This window comes from Stegostoma tigrinum, chromosome 25 (assembly GCF_030684315.1).
Source record: "Stegostoma tigrinum isolate sSteTig4 chromosome 25, sSteTig4.hap1, whole genome shotgun sequence".
NCBI lineage: Eukaryota > Metazoa > Chordata > Chondrichthyes > Orectolobiformes > Stegostomatidae > Stegostoma > Stegostoma tigrinum.
Window position 1 is genome coordinate 22,605,782 of NC_081378.1, and position 20,552 is coordinate 22,626,333.

The following is a 20,552-nucleotide window of genomic DNA, read 5'->3' on the forward strand; positions in this document are numbered from 1 at the left end:
ACTCTGTTGTGGATATAGATTTGATGGGGATTTTTTTTTGTTTTCAGACTCTTAATTCTTGATTATTAGTTATGTTAGAACGCTACTATATTGTTTTGTACGTAACAACATACGAGATTGATTGATTCATTTTCCAAAAAAATGTAAAAAAATGCAATTTGTGATTATAAACAAAACAAAATTGAATTTTCAGAATTTGCAATGCCTGTTGAAGAAACCGAACTTACTTGAGATCTTTATGGGAGGTGCCACTTGTATAATTAGTATGTGATATAATTAGAGATAATCAAGTGTGAAGCTGGATGAACACAGGCCAAGCAGCATCTCAGGAGCACAATCATGTGATATAATTATCCTGTAATATTTAGGTGTTTTACCTTCAAGCAGAATGCCAAGCGTGACTGTGCTTCAGTTAGTCAATGTTAAAGAATGTTTAAAAAGGCCTATCAGAGTTTGCAAATCTAAGTTATATTATCACGTCTAAATTCTGTTCCTGTTCCCATTTTGAGGTGCTGGAAATACAGCTCATTCACTTGATGTAGTGTTTTACTGTCTTTCGATTTAATAGGGCATTTTTAATTTTACTGACCATTGTGTAAAGCAGATTTTCATCTTTACTTCCAGTGCAAGTAAAACAATAGTGCGTAAATGCTTGTTGATTTTGTTTTTAATCTTTTCAAGGCTTTGCTTTTAACTGAAGTTCGTGAGGACTATTTGCTCCATGACAGAGATTTAGAAATGGTAATGGTGGACTCTTGAGCTGTAATTGTGTTTTGTTGGTGACCGTAGTTGTTCCTTGATTTCAGGATGACGTCATCTTGAATTGAGTTTCTGCAATGGGATTTGACAAGTGGATTGTGATAGAACCGGTGTGTGACATTGGGGAATTTTGGGATGCCAGAATTATTCACATAATTTTGACAGTTTGCAGCTAGTTTTTATTAATATGCAAAATCATGACAACAGCACCATCTTGTCATTGAAGCCTCCTTCCAACTTCACATCCAATAAAATGGAGTCTTCCTTCCTGTCCTCTGCAGTTGAGGATTGAACACCACATTCAGATTCTGTCTCGCGCACAATTGGAGGTACATTTGCTGATACTGTCAACAAATGTAATCATTAACCATCTGTAATCCTCTCCTTAAACCTTAAAAAACAGCTTTTGGTAAATGGGGTGGTATGTGTAAGATATGGGTGTCTAAGTGATTTTTCAATGAAACAATGAAATTGCCACTTAAACGTATTAAAAAGATTACATACCATTTTGAGTGTAGCTGGCTGAGGTTGTCTTATATTTATCAGTGTAAGGATTGCCTTATTTTTGCATCCAAAACATGAACACACAGTTCTGGCTGTCAATATTTCATGCAGTTTTGAGGGAAATGCATTGTTGATCACAATTTTGATCACTGGGAAGTCAATAAATGTCTGCTGCTATCCGCATCTGATGAAACAGTAAATGGATTAATGCTGAGGATTTTCATCACTGTTTGAAACTATGCTTAGCTTTCGCCATTTACTTGCTACTGGAGTTGGACTGCATTTGGAGAAGACCTTTTTTTGATGAATGTTGGATGACTTTTTGGGACAGTTTTTCAAGACTTCATAATGTTAACAGTAATTTTTAACTGGAATTCTTGGGATTTCACCTAAGTAAAATGCATGCTATGCTTGTCCACCTTTATTGGCTGTCTTCATAAAAGTCATTATGTGAAATGAAGTACCTCAACATGGAGATCTTGATAGTGTTCCGCAATCACCTGCAAATTGGAAGGGATGGGAGAATATATCCAGGAGAAGAGACATGATCTTACAGGAAGTGAACTGGGCTCCTTCTCTAGATTTGCTCCAACAGGACCTCTTTGCTCATCTTGAGAATCTGTATACATTTGTATACCTGAGTCATTCTGAAACGTTGTCTGGCTGCCAGCCCAGTTGACACTTCCACTGTAAGTGAGTATGTGGAAAGTAAATGGTTAATATAATATGTCTAATGTGTAGATGAAGAGAGATAGTGTGCTTTATGCTTTTCTGTGCTAGACTGCGTCTTTTTTTCCAGCTGGAAGCAAGGTAAGAAAGAAAGCAAAATATGTACGTGTCTCCCTGTCAATATGCAGCTTCTCCATTGGCAGGCTTTTAGTCCTGCCTCTTCTTAGACCTGGGCTTAAACAACAGAAGAATCTGAGGTGGTTTCGCTGACTATTATCAGGACACACTTCTGTACTCATGAAGTAAAATCCCAGTCATGGTTGAATAGCTTCACTGCCTTGTGCACACCTCAGGACAAGACTAAGCCCCATAACAACATAGTTGACTCTTTATAGCTGCCTTCTGAAATGGCACAGCAATTCATTCTGTTATGTGAATCACAAGAAAGAGAAAAAGGGGGGAATCAGACAAACCACCTGGTGTCAACTCAGGCAACCGCAATCCTGTTGACCCTGCATGGTCTTTCCTCCTATCATCTGGGATCTAGTGCCAATATTGGGAGAGGGTCCTGTAGACTAGTCACACAACTGTCTGACTTAGTTATATTCTTGGAAGCATGTCTTAACAGTTTCGACAAAGGTCACTCGACTCTATCTATCCAACAATATGGAAAATTGCCCAGATTTGTCCTCTTTTCTGCAGGACAAATCCAACCTGGCAAGTTACCTTGTCATCAGTGTACTCTTGATCATCAATAAGATAATGGAAGGTTTTATCACCAGTGTTATTGCGCAGTACTTGCTTTAGCAATATCCTGTTCAGTGATGTCTAGGTTGGTTCCATCAGGAACACTCGGTCCTTGACCCCCATTACAATCTTAGCGGAAACATGGACATAAGAGCAAGGTAAGAGAGAAAGCAAAATATGTACGTGCGTACCTGTCAATTTCGGCACGATTGCTCCTGATATCAAGGCCTCATTTGACCAAGTGTGTTACCAAGAAATCCTAGCAAAACTAGAGCTGTTGGAACTTAAAGAATACTCTCCACTGGTTGAAAGCATACCTGGCACGAAGGAAGATGGTAATTGGAACAATCGTAACAAGGTCACTTGTTACATGTACTCTGACAGAGAGCGCGCGGTCTCTGTCAATCTGTCCATGCGTGCTCCCTCTCTCTTTCTCTCTCTCTCAGATTCTGTGCGCTGTTTTGGTGATCACACTTGAGGAAAAATGTAAAGGTCACTCAGAAGAAGAGAAATTCTGAAACCATTTTGGTAAGCTTTCTCTTCAATGTATTCCACTACTGAAGCCCAAGATCCCATATGCTTTGCGAACCACTCTCGCCATCTTCAAAATTTAAGTATATATTGTGTCTCCCTGTCCCTTCTGTCAAAATGCATTACCTCACACTTATCTATTGAATTTCTATCTTGCACTTGTATGCCCATTCTCCAAGACTATCCATATCCTGTTGCACATGGTATGAACCATGCCTGCTTTTTGTCATGCCTATGAATTTAATATCATCAGCAAATTTTGAATTTACTCTATTATATAAAGTATGTTCAGTTATAATGAGAGTGATGTACCTCACTGATCCTTTGGAAACACCACTATCTGAGATAAAAGCTGAAAATACTGGCAATACTCAGCAGGCCTGGTACCATCTGTAGAGAAAGAAAAAGACTTAGGATTTCAGACTTTTGACTTGTCTTTAGATCTCTTGAACTTATTCACATTTTGCCTGCATGGTGCTTTTGTATGGTTTGACTGTATAAGAGACTATATATTTGTCTTCTTGAACCTCTAAACCCAAATAGAAGTTGGATTACTCTGAAAAAAACAGGAAAGTTGTTTGCAACTTTAATGAAGTGTTACATGTTGTTAGCTGTGCAATACAGTGTTGTTCTCTCAGAGCAAAAGAAGAGGACTTTTTGGAATCGTGATTCCTTTGGATGAAGAAAATTCTGGCTAGTAACTGCTTTCTGATTGAACTGCAGTGTTACAAAGCTATAGTGCCAAGAGTAGCACAGAGTGAAAAACATCTATAGTCTACAGACTGTGTGTATTTTTTTTCTGCCCCTCTTTGTGTGAGGGGAGAAAAGGTCAGAAAAGCCCAGATAACCTTTAAAGGAGAGAATTCGTACGAGAGCAATACCAAAGTTCTAATCAACCGTTGAACTGAAGGATGACAAGCACTATACAGGCAAGTGTTGTCCTGTTGCAAAATTCAAAAAGAGCTGCAGAGAAAAAAGACTTCACACCTTTTGCTTTGAACTTTGATGTTCAGATTTTTGGTTACCTGCTCTATATTCCTTTCCATTCGTGGCATAAGTGTTTAAACTGTATGTATTTTGCCTGTCTTAATGGTTTTTGAGTGGTTTTAGAGTTCTAAAAGGTTCTATAGTTTAAGCTGCTTAAATTAGAAATTCTTGCCTTTCTTTTGATGCTGGTGTGTTACAATAATTAGAACTATTTTTACTGTTACGGAAGAAACATAATGTGATTTGCTTTTGTCCTGGGTAGCACTCAATCAGGAAATGGGTTGTGGTGGTTTTATTCAGATTTTTATACAGTTATGCATTTGTGATGATACGTGAACAGTGGGGCATTATTCCCAGATAACCTGGTGTGAAGGTGGATGAACACAGCAGGCCAAGCTTTTCAGGGGAAAAGAAAATTTCTGAAGAAGTGTCTTGACCCGAAACGTCAAACTTTCCTGCTCCTCTGATGTTGCTTGGCCTGCTGTGTTCGTCCAGCTTCACAGCGTGTTATCTCAGATTCTCCAGCATTGGCAGTTCGTAATATCTCTGGGCATTATTCCCAGTTGGTTGTGACAAGTGACATAATATTTGCATACTGTCAAGTGTACTTTTTTAGAAAATAAGATTTATAACCTATTATACAGTTTGGTGTCTCCTTGTACAAGTAGATACTAAGTTATGGCATATGGCTTTTACCTATTCTCTATCAGTTTTTGTCAGCACGTTATATAGGGCTCCTCTGCCTATTTTAATTCTGATAAAAGCATTTGATTTGAAACGTGAACTTGTTTTGAATTAGAGAATAATATTTAGTCTTCTCTGATTTGCTCTTTTTTACTTGAGATTTTTGAGAGTGTTTTACATCTTAACGTATGTTAACTACATTAACTGCTTCTTTTTTGTCATTTTCTGGCAAATATCAAAAGAGTTTCATCTTTCCGTAGTAGTATGGTTGTGCCAAGCAAGAAAAAACAATTGTAAATTACTACAGATGTTCGGATATTTTGTGTATTTTTTATGCTTTTGTCTTACCTTTTATCTCAGACAATTGAGATTGTGTTTATAACTGGTGCATGTTTTTGTAAATATGATTAGCTGCCTATAATTTTCTATAAATAAGACTCGTACTTATAACTTGTTGGAAAAGACAATGAGATGTTTGCTGCAACAGCAGTGGTAAGGAGACGATGTAAAATGGTTGTTTTCATTTTGTTAAGATTGAGGTCAGAAGAAATTTCAGCAAACTATTTCATTTCAGCAAACTATTCACCTGATTCAGTTTTCAAGCACTTTGATTCTCGTGCATAATCATTCCACCTAGTATGACATAAATTGTCTATTGGTACAGCCTGGAAAGCTACCCCTACTGTGGAAAAAAAATGGTACTGTACTTCCTGTTTTTATAAACGGTCATGTGCATATTTTAGTGAAGCTTGATGCCTCGGGAGGTTTCTTTCCTCTCTTTTCGGAACCAGTAGATAGCAGAGCACGCAAAAGCTTTTGAAACCTGTGGCCTCATTCTAATTTAGCAAAATATCTAAATATTGACCTTAGTTATTTGAAGAAAAAACTAAAGGTCCTCGGCTCAGAACGTTTTCTAATTTTTCCAGAAACGAAGCAGAAGATTGAGCTGCTGATGTCAGTTAACTCTGGAAAGTCGTCTTCTTCAGAAAGGTACAGCGAACGTACATTCCACCCAGCCATTGATGCTAAAAGCAGGCAGTGGGAAATCTGAAGGAAGGAAGGAAGGAGGGAGGGAGGAGTAGAGCTGCCAATACTTAAACGTCAGTGAAAGAAGCTTCACTGCATTGGTTGACATATTTTTCAGAATCTATTCTTAATTTCGAATCTTGTTACTTTGCTGAAGCTAGCTGAGGCTTATTGATTTATGTATCTTAGTATTTTGCTGAATAAATATATAACGTAAACCAAATAATCACAATGCACTTTAATATTAGTGGTTATTTATATAGGTATTCTGTCCTCTCCCCTGTCGTGATATCTGCTTCAAACATAAATGCAGAGCATGTTGTTTACTATTTTAGCCTTGTTTCATGGAATCTTAGGATCCGAAATCACTAACCCGCATTTTGTCAGTGACCTTCAATGAGGCAGACGTGCTGCTGCTTTATGTTTCACCTTAGGAAAATGTTTTTTAGCAGATACGGTACTATTTTATGTCTGCAGTTAGGGTTAATTGACTTGTAATAATTATAAAAACTGTATACTTGCCAATCTAAAATCAATAATTTTGAATTAACTAATTACAATGAGTTACAAATGTCCATGAAATGTTGCTTATTTACCAGCGACTCAGGATTATAATCCTATCTTGTTGCATCGATATAATTGCTTCCATATTGGAGTTAGCTCATCAATTCTGGGCTCAGAATTGAAGTGCATAGATGCTTTTCGTTCGTCCGTGAATGTGAGCCTTCAATTGTTCTGTATGTAAAATGTTAATTACGTCTTAAGCATTATTTTCACTAAAAATTTGTTTAGCATATTAACATATTTAGCATCATTACTATTAGATAGAGAACACATCGCTACAACTCTACAAGGAAGAGTTAGTTGAACAATTTGTATGGGATCCAGACTAGGCTTTTGTAGCAGCGCAATTGTGACACAAACAGCTATGTTCCACTTTACTTTAAGGGTCCTGTAACCAAGCTACTGTATTGAAAAGTTCTGAGGAAGGGTCATCGGACCCGAAACGTTAACTCGTGTTTTCTCCTTCACACACCTGCCGAGGTTTTCCAGCAACTTTGTTTTTTGTTACTATATTGAAATGGAGATTGAGATTTTGTAATTGATATTCTGTAATTGTTCATTGCCTTTTTACCAAGGATAATATATACACAGAAGAAGGTTAATTTCATTTCAGTGGTTTTGCACATTAATTGTGTAGTGCAGTAGTTTAAATTGGCCTATTTTAAATTTTGCTAGGTAAGTTGATAGTTATGGTTGCCTGTGGAGACTAACGTCTTGCCAGTACAAGTGTTTGTGTAAAACGTGTTCATAATATGTTGTTGAATCTCTCTAATAAATAAATTGTCCTTCCCTTTTCAGATAGAGGGTTCGTCTCTGGAAAGAGAACAAAAATTTCAATGTATGCAAAACTTTTAACAGATAACTAAGTAGACCTCCCAAAACATTGCTTGCAAAGTGGTATGACAACAAGATATAATTGCATGACTATTAGCGCATAGTGACGCCAGCAGCATTGAGTTCTTCTGCCTGAAGTCATCATGAAGGTCCCACCTTCTGAACCTCACTCCTTCCCTGAGATCAGAGATAATGGGAACTGCAGATGCTGGAGAACCCAAGATAACAAAGTGTGGAACTGGATGAACACAGCAGGCCAAGCAGCATCTTAGGAGCACAAAAGCTGACGTTTCGAAACGTCAGCTTTTGTGCTTCTAAGATGCTGCTTCCCTGAGATGTGGTGACCTTTAGGTTAAACCAAGCCCAGTTGTCATTCTCTTTAATGAGAGTCCTTTGGGACTGCAGTGATTATACAGCAAATATATGTGGCACATATGTTAAGTGCGTGTCTCATGTACACCTCCTGGTATATTGTAGAAGTACATTCACACCTACACCAAGAAGGATTCTAATTTACTATTTCAGTTGTTTCTTTCCAAAAACACTTTACATTCGACCTCTTGTACCCTGCATTTCTTTGCATTCTATCATTGCAAATTATTTGCAGCTGCTGTTGCATTGAGTGATGTGCCAGATTTAGCATTTTTAGTGTAAATATTAGAATAATGTAATTCAAAATCTAACATTAATCTGAAGCTCATTGGTATTTACAAACATCAATTTAATAGTCTATTTCTAATTTCTCCTGAAAGTACCAATTTATACTGTGGAACTGTTCTGGCATGACTGATATCTCATTCAAATGACCAATCTTTATATATGAAGCTTGTTTATGTTTGTAGAGATTTTGATAAACATCGCAATCAATCTGAACCTTTACTTTCAGGTGCATGGTTTTCAGCAGGAATTAATAATAGTCAAGCCCAGGAATTCGGGCAACCTTATTCTGTCTCTGTATCTCCCCCACTCTTAGTTTGCTCCCACTCCTCCAATTCTTCCTCCACCCCAAATTTCCAATGTCTTTTTTTTAAACTTCGGAATGCTGGACTAACATCTCGGCTATCATTGTTCCAGTAGTTTATGTAATATGACAAAGAAGCTTAAGTCCGTTAGCCTCTCATTGCACCATTGACTAATATTGATATGTGCTTCAACTAAACTTATGGTATTTTAAATGACTGAACGGCCGCCAGTTTTGACAGTTGGTTTGCTTGAACATCTGATGTTAAACTATTACCTTTCTATTTAGAAAAAAGGTTACATTTTCAGAACAATAAACTATAAAGTAAACTGTTAAATTCTTTCTGTTGAATGTGTTAGTCACCTTCCATTATGACAGTACTCATAATGGCAGCTGGTTAGCTCAGTGGTTAAAAAGCTAGCATGTGGATCGGATTAGTGCCAACAACCAATGGTTCAGTTCTGGCGGAAGTAGATTTGGAGCTGTTTCTTTGCCCTACCCACAGTAAACAAAAAAACCACTTCAGTGATTAGTGAAAGATCACCAAGGACTTGTCTTCAGGCAGGGAACTCCAGAAGACTACTCATAAAACATACAAATATTCGAAAGATACCAAAGTATTCTTTTGATATGCAAACAAACATCTCAATGATACTTTTTTAAAAAAAAGCTGGACCTTTCCTTTTCAAAAGGCTGAGATTTCAAAGGGATATTTGACGGTTTTAAGATTTTAAGAAGGCTCAAGAAAGTTGGCCTGGGTTAATTGTGATGACAAATTATACTTGAGAAAGCAAAACTTATTTGGTGAACAGAAAAATAGATGTGCTCCTGGACAGATAAGGAATAGATTGAAAGATGTATTTGATATTTGATAGAATTCAAGTCTATGAAAAAAAAGTAAGCTTTGTCTGACTTTCATCCATCAATAGATTCTCAGAAATATGTAGTGGTTTAACAACGTTTATTTTACACTGTAAAATCTGTGGATTTAAAGCTTTCTTATTCACCGTGGAAAGCACTTGCAGTAAGGAAAGACTTGTTCAGGTTTAGTTAATTTTTCATCATATGTGCATCTCTTATTTGGAGAATGAGTCCTTGTGCACTCAAGTAGGTAATAAACCAAATGGCAAATGTTTGGAAAACTATTGGCTATTTTTTTCTGAGACTGAATTTCAAAAGACAGTTCAAAAAAATTACAACTTAAAGACAACTAGGAATCTTGAATTGTTTAATGCTCTCAGAGCATGCAATCTTGGCACACAACATAAAACTGTTCATGAATACTGTTAAGATTATTATAGCTTAGATCATTGCATAACAATTAGTTTATTGAAACTTAGATTAATCTGTACTTGACAAATATGGAGGTGGATCAGATAAAGCGTTGGAACTTATAACTGAGATAGCCGGAACTGCCGATGCTGGAGAATCTAAGATAACATGGTGTGAAGCTGGATGAACACAACGGGCCAAGCAGCATCAGAGGAGTAGGAAAGCTTGACATTTCAGGTCGGGACCCTTCTTCAGAAATGGGGTAGGGGTTGGGGATTCTGAAATAAATAGGGAGACGGGGGAGGTGGATAGAAGATGGATAAAGGAGAAGATAGGGTGAGAGGAGACAGACAGGTCAAAGAGGCGGGGTTAGAGCCAGTGAACATGAATGTAGGTGGGGAGTTAGTGGGGGATAGGTCAGTCCAGGGAGGCGGGAAGAGGTTAGTGTGTAGGGGATGGGGGTGGGGCTGGAGGTGGGAGGAGTGGTTAGGGAAGTGGGGACTAGCTGGGCTGGTTTTGGCACGTGGTCGGGGGAGGGGAGATTTTGAAGTTTGTGAAATCCACGTTGGTACCATTGGGCTGCAGAGTTCCCAAGCGGAATATGAGGTGCTGTTCCTGCATCTTTCGGGTGGCGTCATTGTGGCAATGCAGGAGGCCCAGGATGGACATGTTGTCCAAGGAGTTTGGCGGGGGGGGGGGCGCAGAATTGAAATGGTTCACGGCTGGGAGGTGTAATTGTTGTTGCGAACAGACCGTAGGTGTTCTGCAAAGCAGCCCCCAAGCCTCCGTTTGGTTTCCCCGATATAGAGGAGGCCACAACGGGAACAGAGGATACAGTATATAACATTGACCGATGTGCAGGTGAACATCTGTTTGATGTGTCAAGTCTTCCGAGGGCCTGGGATCGGTGGGGGGACGTATAACTGCACAGGATTGCTCTGATGTTGAATATTTTCACTATTATTCATATTTATTTAGAAAAATGTTACTACTATCCATTAATTTGATTCTACGTTCTAGAGTTGAATGTTACTCACACCATGAAATAAGTTGTGTTCATAGGTGGGCAGTTGCTGCTAAACCCTTGATTTGTGCTGTGAGATATTGGAAAAAGAGCAAGAAATTTTCATATTTTGACCCTGTGAAGTGCAGTAGGATTTGCCAGCTGCAAAATATTTCAGCTTGACATTTCCTGTCAATTCATCAGATTTTGAGCACAATTCACCCAAAACTGCGTAAAAGATCATGAAATTTCAAGCTCAAATTTCATGTAGCATAAAATAAATTTCTGTGATCTTCTGCATTAACTTATACGAAATTATTTTGAAGTCGGCTATGCCTCCAACTTTGGCCACACCCCATATTAAATGAATCACTGTAATTCTGTTAATTGCATCTATTTGCTGGCCTTCCCGTAGACCCTCCAAGTTAAGGTATATTGTTGGACATGTTTTAAACGATTTTGAATTACCATTTTTCTTAATTTACTAATGAATTATTCCTCTACAGCAATACCACTAGAAAAATTTGGCTGTGATTTATAAAAGCTATTTTTGGTGATTTTAACTCAGGCTACAGAGATGGTGAACTAAACATTTCAATTTTAAAAAAAATTTTCTTACTATAACAAGCCAGTTTTCAGCTATACCGATCAAACTACACAAAACTGCTACTGTTGAAGATAGGAAAAACTGTTTCTTAATATAAGTTGTAAAATAATGACTTAACATTGCCCAGCTGATGTTGATTCATGGCAGAAATCATATATATTGACATGTAGAAAATTCGAGAGAGAAAACTGACAAAACAAAGACACAATTTGTTCCCAGCTTGGCAGTTGAATCTTAATCATAAAATTCTAACCTTTTGTTTATATTAGTAGATCTCCCATTTGTGGTGCTTGTGCTGAGTTGCAACATGATATTTTGTTACAAAGGAAATGCATATATAGCACAAAATGCATTTTAAGGATATTGATTTTCAGTGACGAAGTCTCAATTTTTAGGTAAGGTTTTTACCTTCGATGTCATGTTATTTCAGTTTTTGTCTCATGCATTTTAAAACTGCAGATTAGTAGCCTTGATTTATTGAGTAAACTTGGAGAAAAAGAACTGGAAATAGTTGGCAGATCGGGCACCATCTGTGTTAGAGGTTGAGTCAATCAGATGTTTCATGTCTAACACCCTTCTTTAGCGATGAATTTTTTTAAATTTTATTTTAATGTGGTCCATTAAAATTAAGTGCACAGAAGTAATATGTTTAAGTTGCAGGATGTATTGCAATCTGGTAGGCACTATGTGCCAGATTGAAAATGGTAACTAAGCATTAGGTAGTATTAGTTTGGGCGTTGATGGTTGTCCAGACTTTTAAAAGCACTGTCAGCAATCCAGTTCCTTGGGTGCTGGAGAAGGATGAGAGTTTGGGCTTTGCTAAGACTGATGAGGGTTGAGGAGGATTCCAGAACTAGCAGAAGTGCTTGGGAAATGTAGCTTTGAGATGACAAGGTGTGGAGCTGGATGAACACCACAGGCCAATGAGCATCGCAGGAGCAGGAACGCTGACGTTTCGGGCCTAGACCCTTCATCAGAAATGGGGGAGGGGAAGAGGGTTCTGAAATATGTTTCTGTGGTTTATCAATAGTTGTGTGGAGTTTTGAGGGCTTGGGCAGACTTTAGATAGATCCTGGGATTTGCCACCATTGTAGCGGTGCTTTGGAAGATTTGAGTTTGGGAGAGTGTATGTTTTATTTCAGAAGGTGATTCTTAATGTATGATAGAGTGAAGGTGCCTAAAAAGGGCTTGCTTGTTGTGATGTTCAGTCCAAAGATGTGCAATGTGGGTGGATTGACCACGCTAAATTGTCCCACAATATCTAGGGATGTGCAAGCTAAGTGGCTTAGTCATGGTATATGTGGGGTTATGGGTTTGGGTGGGATGATTTTGGATGGTCTTGCAGACTTGATGGGCCAAATGGCCTTTTTCTGCACTGTAGGACTTGTACGAAAATGTCCTCCAATCTAAATAGGAAAGCTGTGAGTCCTGTGTTTGACCAGTGCATCAGTGTCTGAGAAAATCTTTGCTGTCTGTCAATAAACTAGATAGCAGACAGCCAAATCCGTTGAATTTTCTAATTTTTTAATGTAATTTATGCTAGTGAGCAAGCACAACAACAGTTTCTAATTGAAAACTATAATTAACTGATCAATTTTTGAATGCCATGCTCTTTTGATTTCTGTGCATTTTAGCAACAAAATGATTAGTTAAATATTAACTTTAACTTGATCTGACCTATTTTGAAATTATTCATGTAAAGTTAAACACATTTTGTTGTAATAACATTATACATTTATGCTGTCGTTAAGATTTGCTCTTCATTTGAGAAACCCCTGTTATTTTAGATCCCTGTTCATTCGGTCTGTTCATGCTGTACAATCACTTAATGACTTTTTTTTCCTAATCAGCTCCAAACAGTACTTTAGCAGTGATTTCACATATTCCCCCGACTCCCAGTAGGATTGCATTATAAATTTATTTTTGGAACATCCAAAAGACTAAATTAGCAACCTACATCATCAGAGTATGTCCATGGATGAAAGGGTTTTCTAAATAATGGTCCCTGAAAAGGGTACAGAAGATCTTCCTCAAAAAAGTCTTTAAAAAAAATTCTTGCTATTTTCTCCCACATTCAATGTCTTCCCCGTCTATTGTTTTGGTCTGTCTTTGCTGGATTCTAAAGTTTGTCCACTTTTCTGCTGTGCCACTAATTTTCACACAATTGTACGCCCTTTCTTTCCAATTTTTAGCTCCCCCTACATGTTCTTGGTTGGCAACAGAAAATTTGCACTTTTCAGGAATGAAACTCTGCAGCATTAAGCAAGGAATTATTGGATTCTTCAAAGTGTTTTAGAACATCTTTGTCTTGGTATTTGTTTCTGTTACAGTCAAGGGAAGGTGTTAAATGGTATTGGCAATAGATGTAGGAACATGTAAGATTGCGTTGTTCCCTTTTTAGTGTAAAGGGTAAAGACTGCCCATTTTTGCTGATATTTTGTTAATGTAATTAAAGAACTGTTCTAGTACTGAAATATAAGAATTGTACTGATTTTGATGCGGCTTTTCCACTGAACGGTTCTGATTTTTGCCATCTTGTGTGGAGAAGAGTGTGGCACTATTCCTAACCCTGATTCAATGCACATTGTAATATGTCTGTCATATTAGATAACTAAAGGCCAGCTAGAAATTGCAATTATTCAACACGTAGAAGTTCAGTTTATATTATTACAGATATTTAAATCTCACCTATAACCTTCAATTATATCTTAAAGTTTGATGGTTACGTCATGAATGTGTAGCTACATCATATATTTTGTAAAGAAAGCTAGTTTGCCTGTAAAAGAGACATGAGTGGTTTTACAAAATGGCTTCCAGAAGTCATATGACTACCCTTGTGGATTACACTGGAGTTGGAACCAGACTGTACTTGCCTCAAGAAGAAATTACATGAACCTTAAATGAACATTTCTAAAGCCAAACAGAAACTTATTGACACTGGCTTTCCTGGAACTGTGAATAGCTCTTTCTACCTGACCAAAAACCCAATGGAATGACAACGATTCAAGTTAATGACAGAGAAAGTTCAAAAGTTAATTACTTCCACTAAAAGGCAATATCTGTACTACCAAACAGGGAAAAACCCAATACCTGGAATGGAAGAATGATTTAACAGTTTGGGATATTAGGCATTTTAAGGTTTATTTTTAAACTTTAAACTGCATTAACAAGTGGCTCTGAGTAACCATTTTGTACAGAGGTCTCAGGAGAATCACCTGAACATGATAACATCATTTTTAAACAGCTTCTTGACAGGGAAACAGAGGGAAGTATCCTGAACTGTTAAATGAAGCAGGCTACTAAAAGCAACACAATGTTGTAGAAGTGGAAAAATGTCTTCATTCACTACCAGTCCAGTTGTGCTGAAACTTCAAACTAAAGTTCAACTTTAGAAGCCATCACAACCCTTGAATCTAACATAAGTATTCAACCCTTTCACTGCAGAAAGAGAATCTTCAAGCAAGTCAGGCCTGCAATGAGAGTAGAGCCTGATGTCAATTTTCATGCTTTTATCTAAGTTTCATCTTCACTATAATTTTTTGTATCTGTTTTTCAGCTAATAATCATTACTTTTTTCATTGTAATAACTTCAACAATAGTTGTGAAATGAAATAACCTTCTACCATCTTTAAAACATGAGTGTATTGTTGCTGGTTATTTTCAAAACAAAGAAGGGAGCTATACACAAACATTGTTAAATTCTTAGTTCACTGACTGCTCTGAGGACGCAACTGGTCTCTGGTTGTGACAGTTAGCAATTTAGCAGTTAGCAATTATTTATTAGCTCATTTGTCTGTTGAAGTGGTTCAAATGATTAACCTTACTTCAGAAGACAATTCCGTATTGCAGTAACACGAGTCTTTTCATTTCCATACGACGTTTTCTCTTTGTTTAAGATGCAGGGTACAATGGGGCAATCACAGTAGTCTGCTGATGTGTGAAAACTTTTATCTGAAGCCTATCTCTTCAGCCATGTCTTTAGTGCCTTCTGTTAAACCTTGCATTTCTTTTTGTTGTCTGTTCTGATCTGTGTAATGTCTGGTGATGACTACTACTTGAAAGTAAGTATGTAAGTGCAAGTTGTTTGTTGTTTCAACTTATTTTAGCTACCAGAAGGACAAGATTTTTCAATCATGTGGCTGTGTTCAAAACCAGACATTAGAACTGAAATGTTACATTGTAACCATGTGCATTTTCCAACATTCCAAATGATTTGTGTTAATCCTTTTCACAACAATGACCTTAACTACTTAACTAACAACAGCTCAACATCTGTAGAAGGTAATTTTATTTCAGCACATATGATAGATGTTTACCTGGAATGTTATTTCTGATCAAGCGAAGAGAAACAACTGTATCAAATTATAATAGTTGTCATCTACAGTTGCTTGCTAATGAGTAAGATTTGTCCATAGAAAAATCTGTGTAGTGGGTCATTGTTTGGCTGATGAGCCCAATCATAGAGCCACATGCTTTTGCCAGGTAGAAGTGGTCCTTGACCTTGATTGTTTGCATCCTTTTCTCCCTACATCCTCTTGTTGATGGGCGTTTTCAAAGTATTGTATCCCTTAATACAGGAGTTTTCTCCAAGTTAGTTTTTCTTCTCTGAGGAGCTCCTAAGGGGTTGCGTTGACATCTATGTTGCATTTCCTGAGGGATGCCTTCAGGGAGTCTTTTGAAATGCTTCCTTTGACCTATTGTTTGAGTACATTCCTTGACATGGGTAAAGATTTACTTTGAGAGTTGGAACTTGAGCATCCTAAGCATATGGCTGGCCCGTGGAGTTAGTTTTGATGATCATGGCTCTAATGCTAGTGCTATTAGCTGTTTTAATCATGCTAATGTTAGTACATCTGCCGTCCCAACTGATTTGAAGACTCCATCTGAAACAGCATTGGTGGCACTTCAAGGGTCTGCAGGTGGTGTCTATACTTACTCCAAGTTTTGGAGCTGTCTGGAAGAGTCTGAAGGATGACTGCCTTGTTCAAAAGACCTTGATAACAGCACAGGTGTTATCGATATCTAAGGCACTCGTCCTTTGGCATCCAAAGTCGGCACTCTCAGATTGGATGCTATGTTGAATCTCTGTATCGATGTCAGCCTTAGATGAGTAGTTATTTTCCAGGTAAGGGAACTGTTGGGGAGGATTGTTTTCCATTGATCTTAATGTTGGGATAGATGGGAAATTGACCTGGGACGGGTTGGTAAAGGATTTGAGTCACCTTGACTCAACAACGGATACAGTCTACCACATTGGCAGATGTGCAGGTGAACCTCTGCTTAATAGACTTTCCATATTAAGCAGATGTTCACCTGCACATCTGCCAATGTGGTATACTGTATCCATTGTACCCAGTGTGGCTTCCTGTACATTGGGGAAACCAAGCGGAGGCTTGGGGACCGCTTTGCAGAACACCTCCACTTGCTTCGCAATAAACAACTGCGCCTCCCAGTCGCGAACCATTTCAACTCCCCCTCCCATTCTTTAGATGACATGTCCATCATGGGCCTCCTGCAGTGCCACAATGATGCCACCCGAAGGTTGCAGAAACAGCAACTCATATTCCACTTGGAAACCCTGCAGCCCAATGGTCAATGTGGATGTCACCAGCTTCAAAATTTCCCCTTCCCCCACCGCATCCCAAAACTAGCCCAGTTCTTCCCCTCCCCCCACTGCATCACACAACCAGCCCAGCCTGTCTTTACCTCCCTAACCTGTTCTTCCTCTCACCCATCCCTTCCTGTCACCCCAAGCCGCACCTCCATTTCCTACCTATTAACCTCATCCCACCTCCTTGACCTATCCCCTCCCTACCTCCCCACCTATACTCTCCTTTCCACCTATCTTGTTTTCTCTCCATCTTTGGCCCGCCTCCCCCTCTCTCCCTATTTATTCCAGAACCCTCACCCCATCCCCCCCTCTGATGAAGGGTCTCAGCCCGAAACGTCAGCTTTTGTGCTCCTGAGATGCTGCTTCGCCTGCTGTGTTCATCCAGCTTCATAGTTTATTATCTTGTAAGGTAGGACAGGCTGGATGAACCACGAGCTTCTTCCTGGCCTTTTTTTTTATGTTTATATTTTGTTCAGATAAACTTACTATTCAATAGGTGACAATCCATGGAGACGCTTGAATGTTCTGCTCATTGTGATCAAAGTTGCTGAAACGCTTACACGTTCTTATTCCAAGAGCACAATGACTAGATCAAACACAACTGCCAGTGTGCTGGTCCGACGATCCTTTCACTTATGAGCTATGTGTCTATGTGTGTGTGTTTATCCAGTTCCAATATTACAAACACTTCCATGAGTCAAGATCTCCCTATTGCTGACTCCTACATCCATCATCATAGCTGTTGAGATTGCATGGGTATCCTCCACCTGGCTTGCTGTTGAGGACTTGTTTTGGTTTGTGCATTATCTGGATCCTCCCCTCTGAGTTGAGAACTCCTGATAGCACTGCCTTGGGATCAACAGAACATTCAAGCGTCTCTATGGATTGTCACCTATTGAATAGAGTTTATTTGAATAAAATAGCAACATAGATGATAAGACCAGGAAGAAGCTCATGGTTCATCCAGCCTGTCCTACCTCATGTTGCAACATGTCAAATATATTAACTCTATTGCACTCCTTCTCTGGCACACTGATCCACTCAAAAAAGACCAAAATTTAGCCAAGGATTTTTTTCCTATGGTAGGAGAAAGCACCAGAAAATTCAGTCACGCTGGCAGGATTGGACCTTTTTTTCATTTAAGTGTACAGAGATGCTTTATAATGCTGTTGTTCTATCAAACCATTCACACGAAAATAACATCTTGCTGACAACTATTTATCGTCTGTAATTTCCTAAGTTCACCTATATTCATATTTAAACATAGGCACCAGATGGACTTTTACACGTTTTTGGAAACAGTCCCAAACTCCAATGATTAACTGAATATGAACCAGTGGTTCAAACTTTTTTTTTGTGACTGAAATAATGGGAGTGGCAAGGCTAGGTGAAATAGCAAGGTTGAATGGGTAATCAAGAATTATAGGTAAATATTTTATGTGGAGGGAGAATTCAAGGGATGACAGGAGGGAATGAACTTAGGATGCAAATTAAAAGTGAATTGAATTTGAGTGTCTGTTCATTGCGAGGATTGAGGGTTGTGAGAACGGTATAAAGGAAACCCCCAGGCTCATTGGAGATGTGGATCTCTGGGGAGATGTGAAATGTATGCAAAAAATAGACACAAATCCGCAAACTCATGTTATCATGGATATGGTGTGCTGCCTTTGCTTTAAAAATGAATGTGTTCCAATTCCAGTTTGAAGGTTGTCTGTCCAGTGTTTAAAAGTAGGATTCTTCAAATTGAAAATGTTCCAGTGTGAGGAGTGAAGCGAAGAAAGATGCACTTTACATGAACAGCTAAATTGTTGGTGATAAAGCATGTTGTTTTTCCTTTTCCTTCAAGTCAAATGAAGAGGAGATATTTGTAAGCCTTTTCTAGTCGGTTGGGTAGAGTTTGTGATGCTGATAAAAAGGAAATTCTGGTGTACTGTTCCCTCAGTCCTCCTGTTAAATTGCAAGCAAACATAAATGACAGTGTTATTTTAGAGAATTCTCAATCCTTTTATTTACCTGTCAATATTTTTTCAATGAAAAGCAGTCAAGATCCTTGAACTTTAATAATTTGGAGCACAATGTCCCAGCATAATTTTTTCATCCTTCTATTTTATCAAGTTCTTCAGAACAGATGCAGAACAGTTGCACACAATTATCTTATATGGGATAACGTAAATGGCAGAGAGTAGAAACAGTTTTGAAGTATACTTATAAGAAGTATGCATAGTAATAAGATATTGAAAGGAGCAATGGAGTCAGTTAGGGACTGAAAAAGCATTCACATGAGGCAGAGGTATGACTAAGCTATTTTAACCTCAAGCCGCACCTCCATTTCCTACCTACCACCTCATCCCGCCTCCTTGACCTGTCCGTCTTCCCTGGACTGACCTACCCTCTCCCTACCTCCCCACCTATACTCTCCTCTCTACCTATCATCTTTTCTCTCCATCAGTCCGCCTCCCCCTCTCTCCCTATTTATTCCAGTTCCCTCTCCCCAAACCCCTCTCCGATGAAGGGTCTAGGCCTGAAACGTCAGCTTTTGTGCTCCTGAGATGCTGCTTGGCCTGCTGTGTTCATCCAGCTCCACACTTTGTTATCTTGGATTCTCCAGCATCTGCAGTTCCCATTATCACTGATACAATTAAAGCTAATGTGTTGGCCTGTGACTTTCAGGTTACAGCCATTGTGGCTGTGGTTCATGTGGAACCAAAGTAGTATATATCATTTCTCGATCTTGCAATGTTTCATTGGTTCCAGCCATGTAGTAAAACATAACTCAAATCCTTTTTCACTATTCCACCATAAACATGGCCGTGAGCTGTTCAGGTGAAATAGCCTTTTAAGTCAAGTACTAGAAGTGAAAATGACAAAATGTTTGGAAATTTGTTACTGTAATGCAAAAGCATAAGATGAACTCATTTGCCTCATTTTGAATAGCATTCCAAAAATATTAAATAATAAAGGTGTCCAAAAATGGAGAGGGGAAAGAAAATAAATGCAGAAACTATCACTCGAGGAAAAAGTGCTCGGGAAACTAATGGGGCTAAAGGCTGATAATTCCCTGGACCTGATCGGTTCCACTCTAGGATCTTAAAATGGATGCATTGGTAGAAATCTTCCAAGAATCCTTAGATTTAAGAAACTCCCAGAGGATTGGGAAACTGCCAAAGCAACACTCTTTATCTAAAGGGACGGAGACATAGTTGTTGGGAATATTAATGTTAAAGTGATGTAGTGCAGTTTAAGTGCTTGTCAATGCATTTCTGTGCTCGATTTATAATCCATAATCGTTCTGCCATTAGTAGGATGGCTAAATTTCTTCGAATATCTTGTCCAAATATTTGTGGAAGATTCCATTACAGAAATATTTGGTACTGTACAAATCCACTTTTGTTCCAAGAATGTAGGCGTGAGACACTGAGGTAATTCACAAGATTCATTCATGTACTGATTCTCTGAGAGATGTAGTTGCATGCAGCATCCTAATTTACTCCTGTGGCTTTATGTAACATCTCAGCACATATATTTTCATGTGCATAAATATTGCAGATTCAAAGTTTTTTTTAATGTTGTATCTTCGTGCTTTGTCAGATTATCTGTTATTCGGAACATTCAAACAAAGGTGAAGAAACTGTTTTAAAGAACAAATTTAATGTTTGATAATATGGTTCGTGTGAATCGAAGTGTTAAGATAATAGAAATCCTGCTTAAATTAAGATGCGTAGAAAACAGAAGTGCTGATTTTATTTTGCATGACATTTTGAACAGATCATAAGGAAAAATTAGCCTAAATATT

At 38.3% G+C, this 20,552-nt stretch overlaps 1 protein-coding gene across 11 annotated transcripts in view; it reads left to right on the forward strand.

Annotated features, from left to right (window-relative positions):
- Positions 1-20,552, forward strand: part of srpk2 (SRSF protein kinase 2) — a 246,823-nt gene that overhangs the window by 60,949 nt on the left and 165,322 nt on the right. For 3 of the 11 annotated variants that reach the window (XM_048553856.2, XM_048553861.2, XM_048553859.2), the window contains exon 1: positions 5,631-5,871. The exons of 6 other annotated variants lie outside the window; for them this stretch is intronic. In XM_048553856.2, the coding sequence (XP_048409813.1) occupies positions 5,834-5,871 (38 nt within the window). In that variant the 5' untranslated portion in view covers positions 5,631-5,833. Of the gene's footprint in view, positions 1-5,630; positions 5,872-20,552 lie in introns of those variants that run through there. 2 more of the 11 variants (XM_059654552.1, XM_048553857.2) reach the window with 1 other exon arrangement.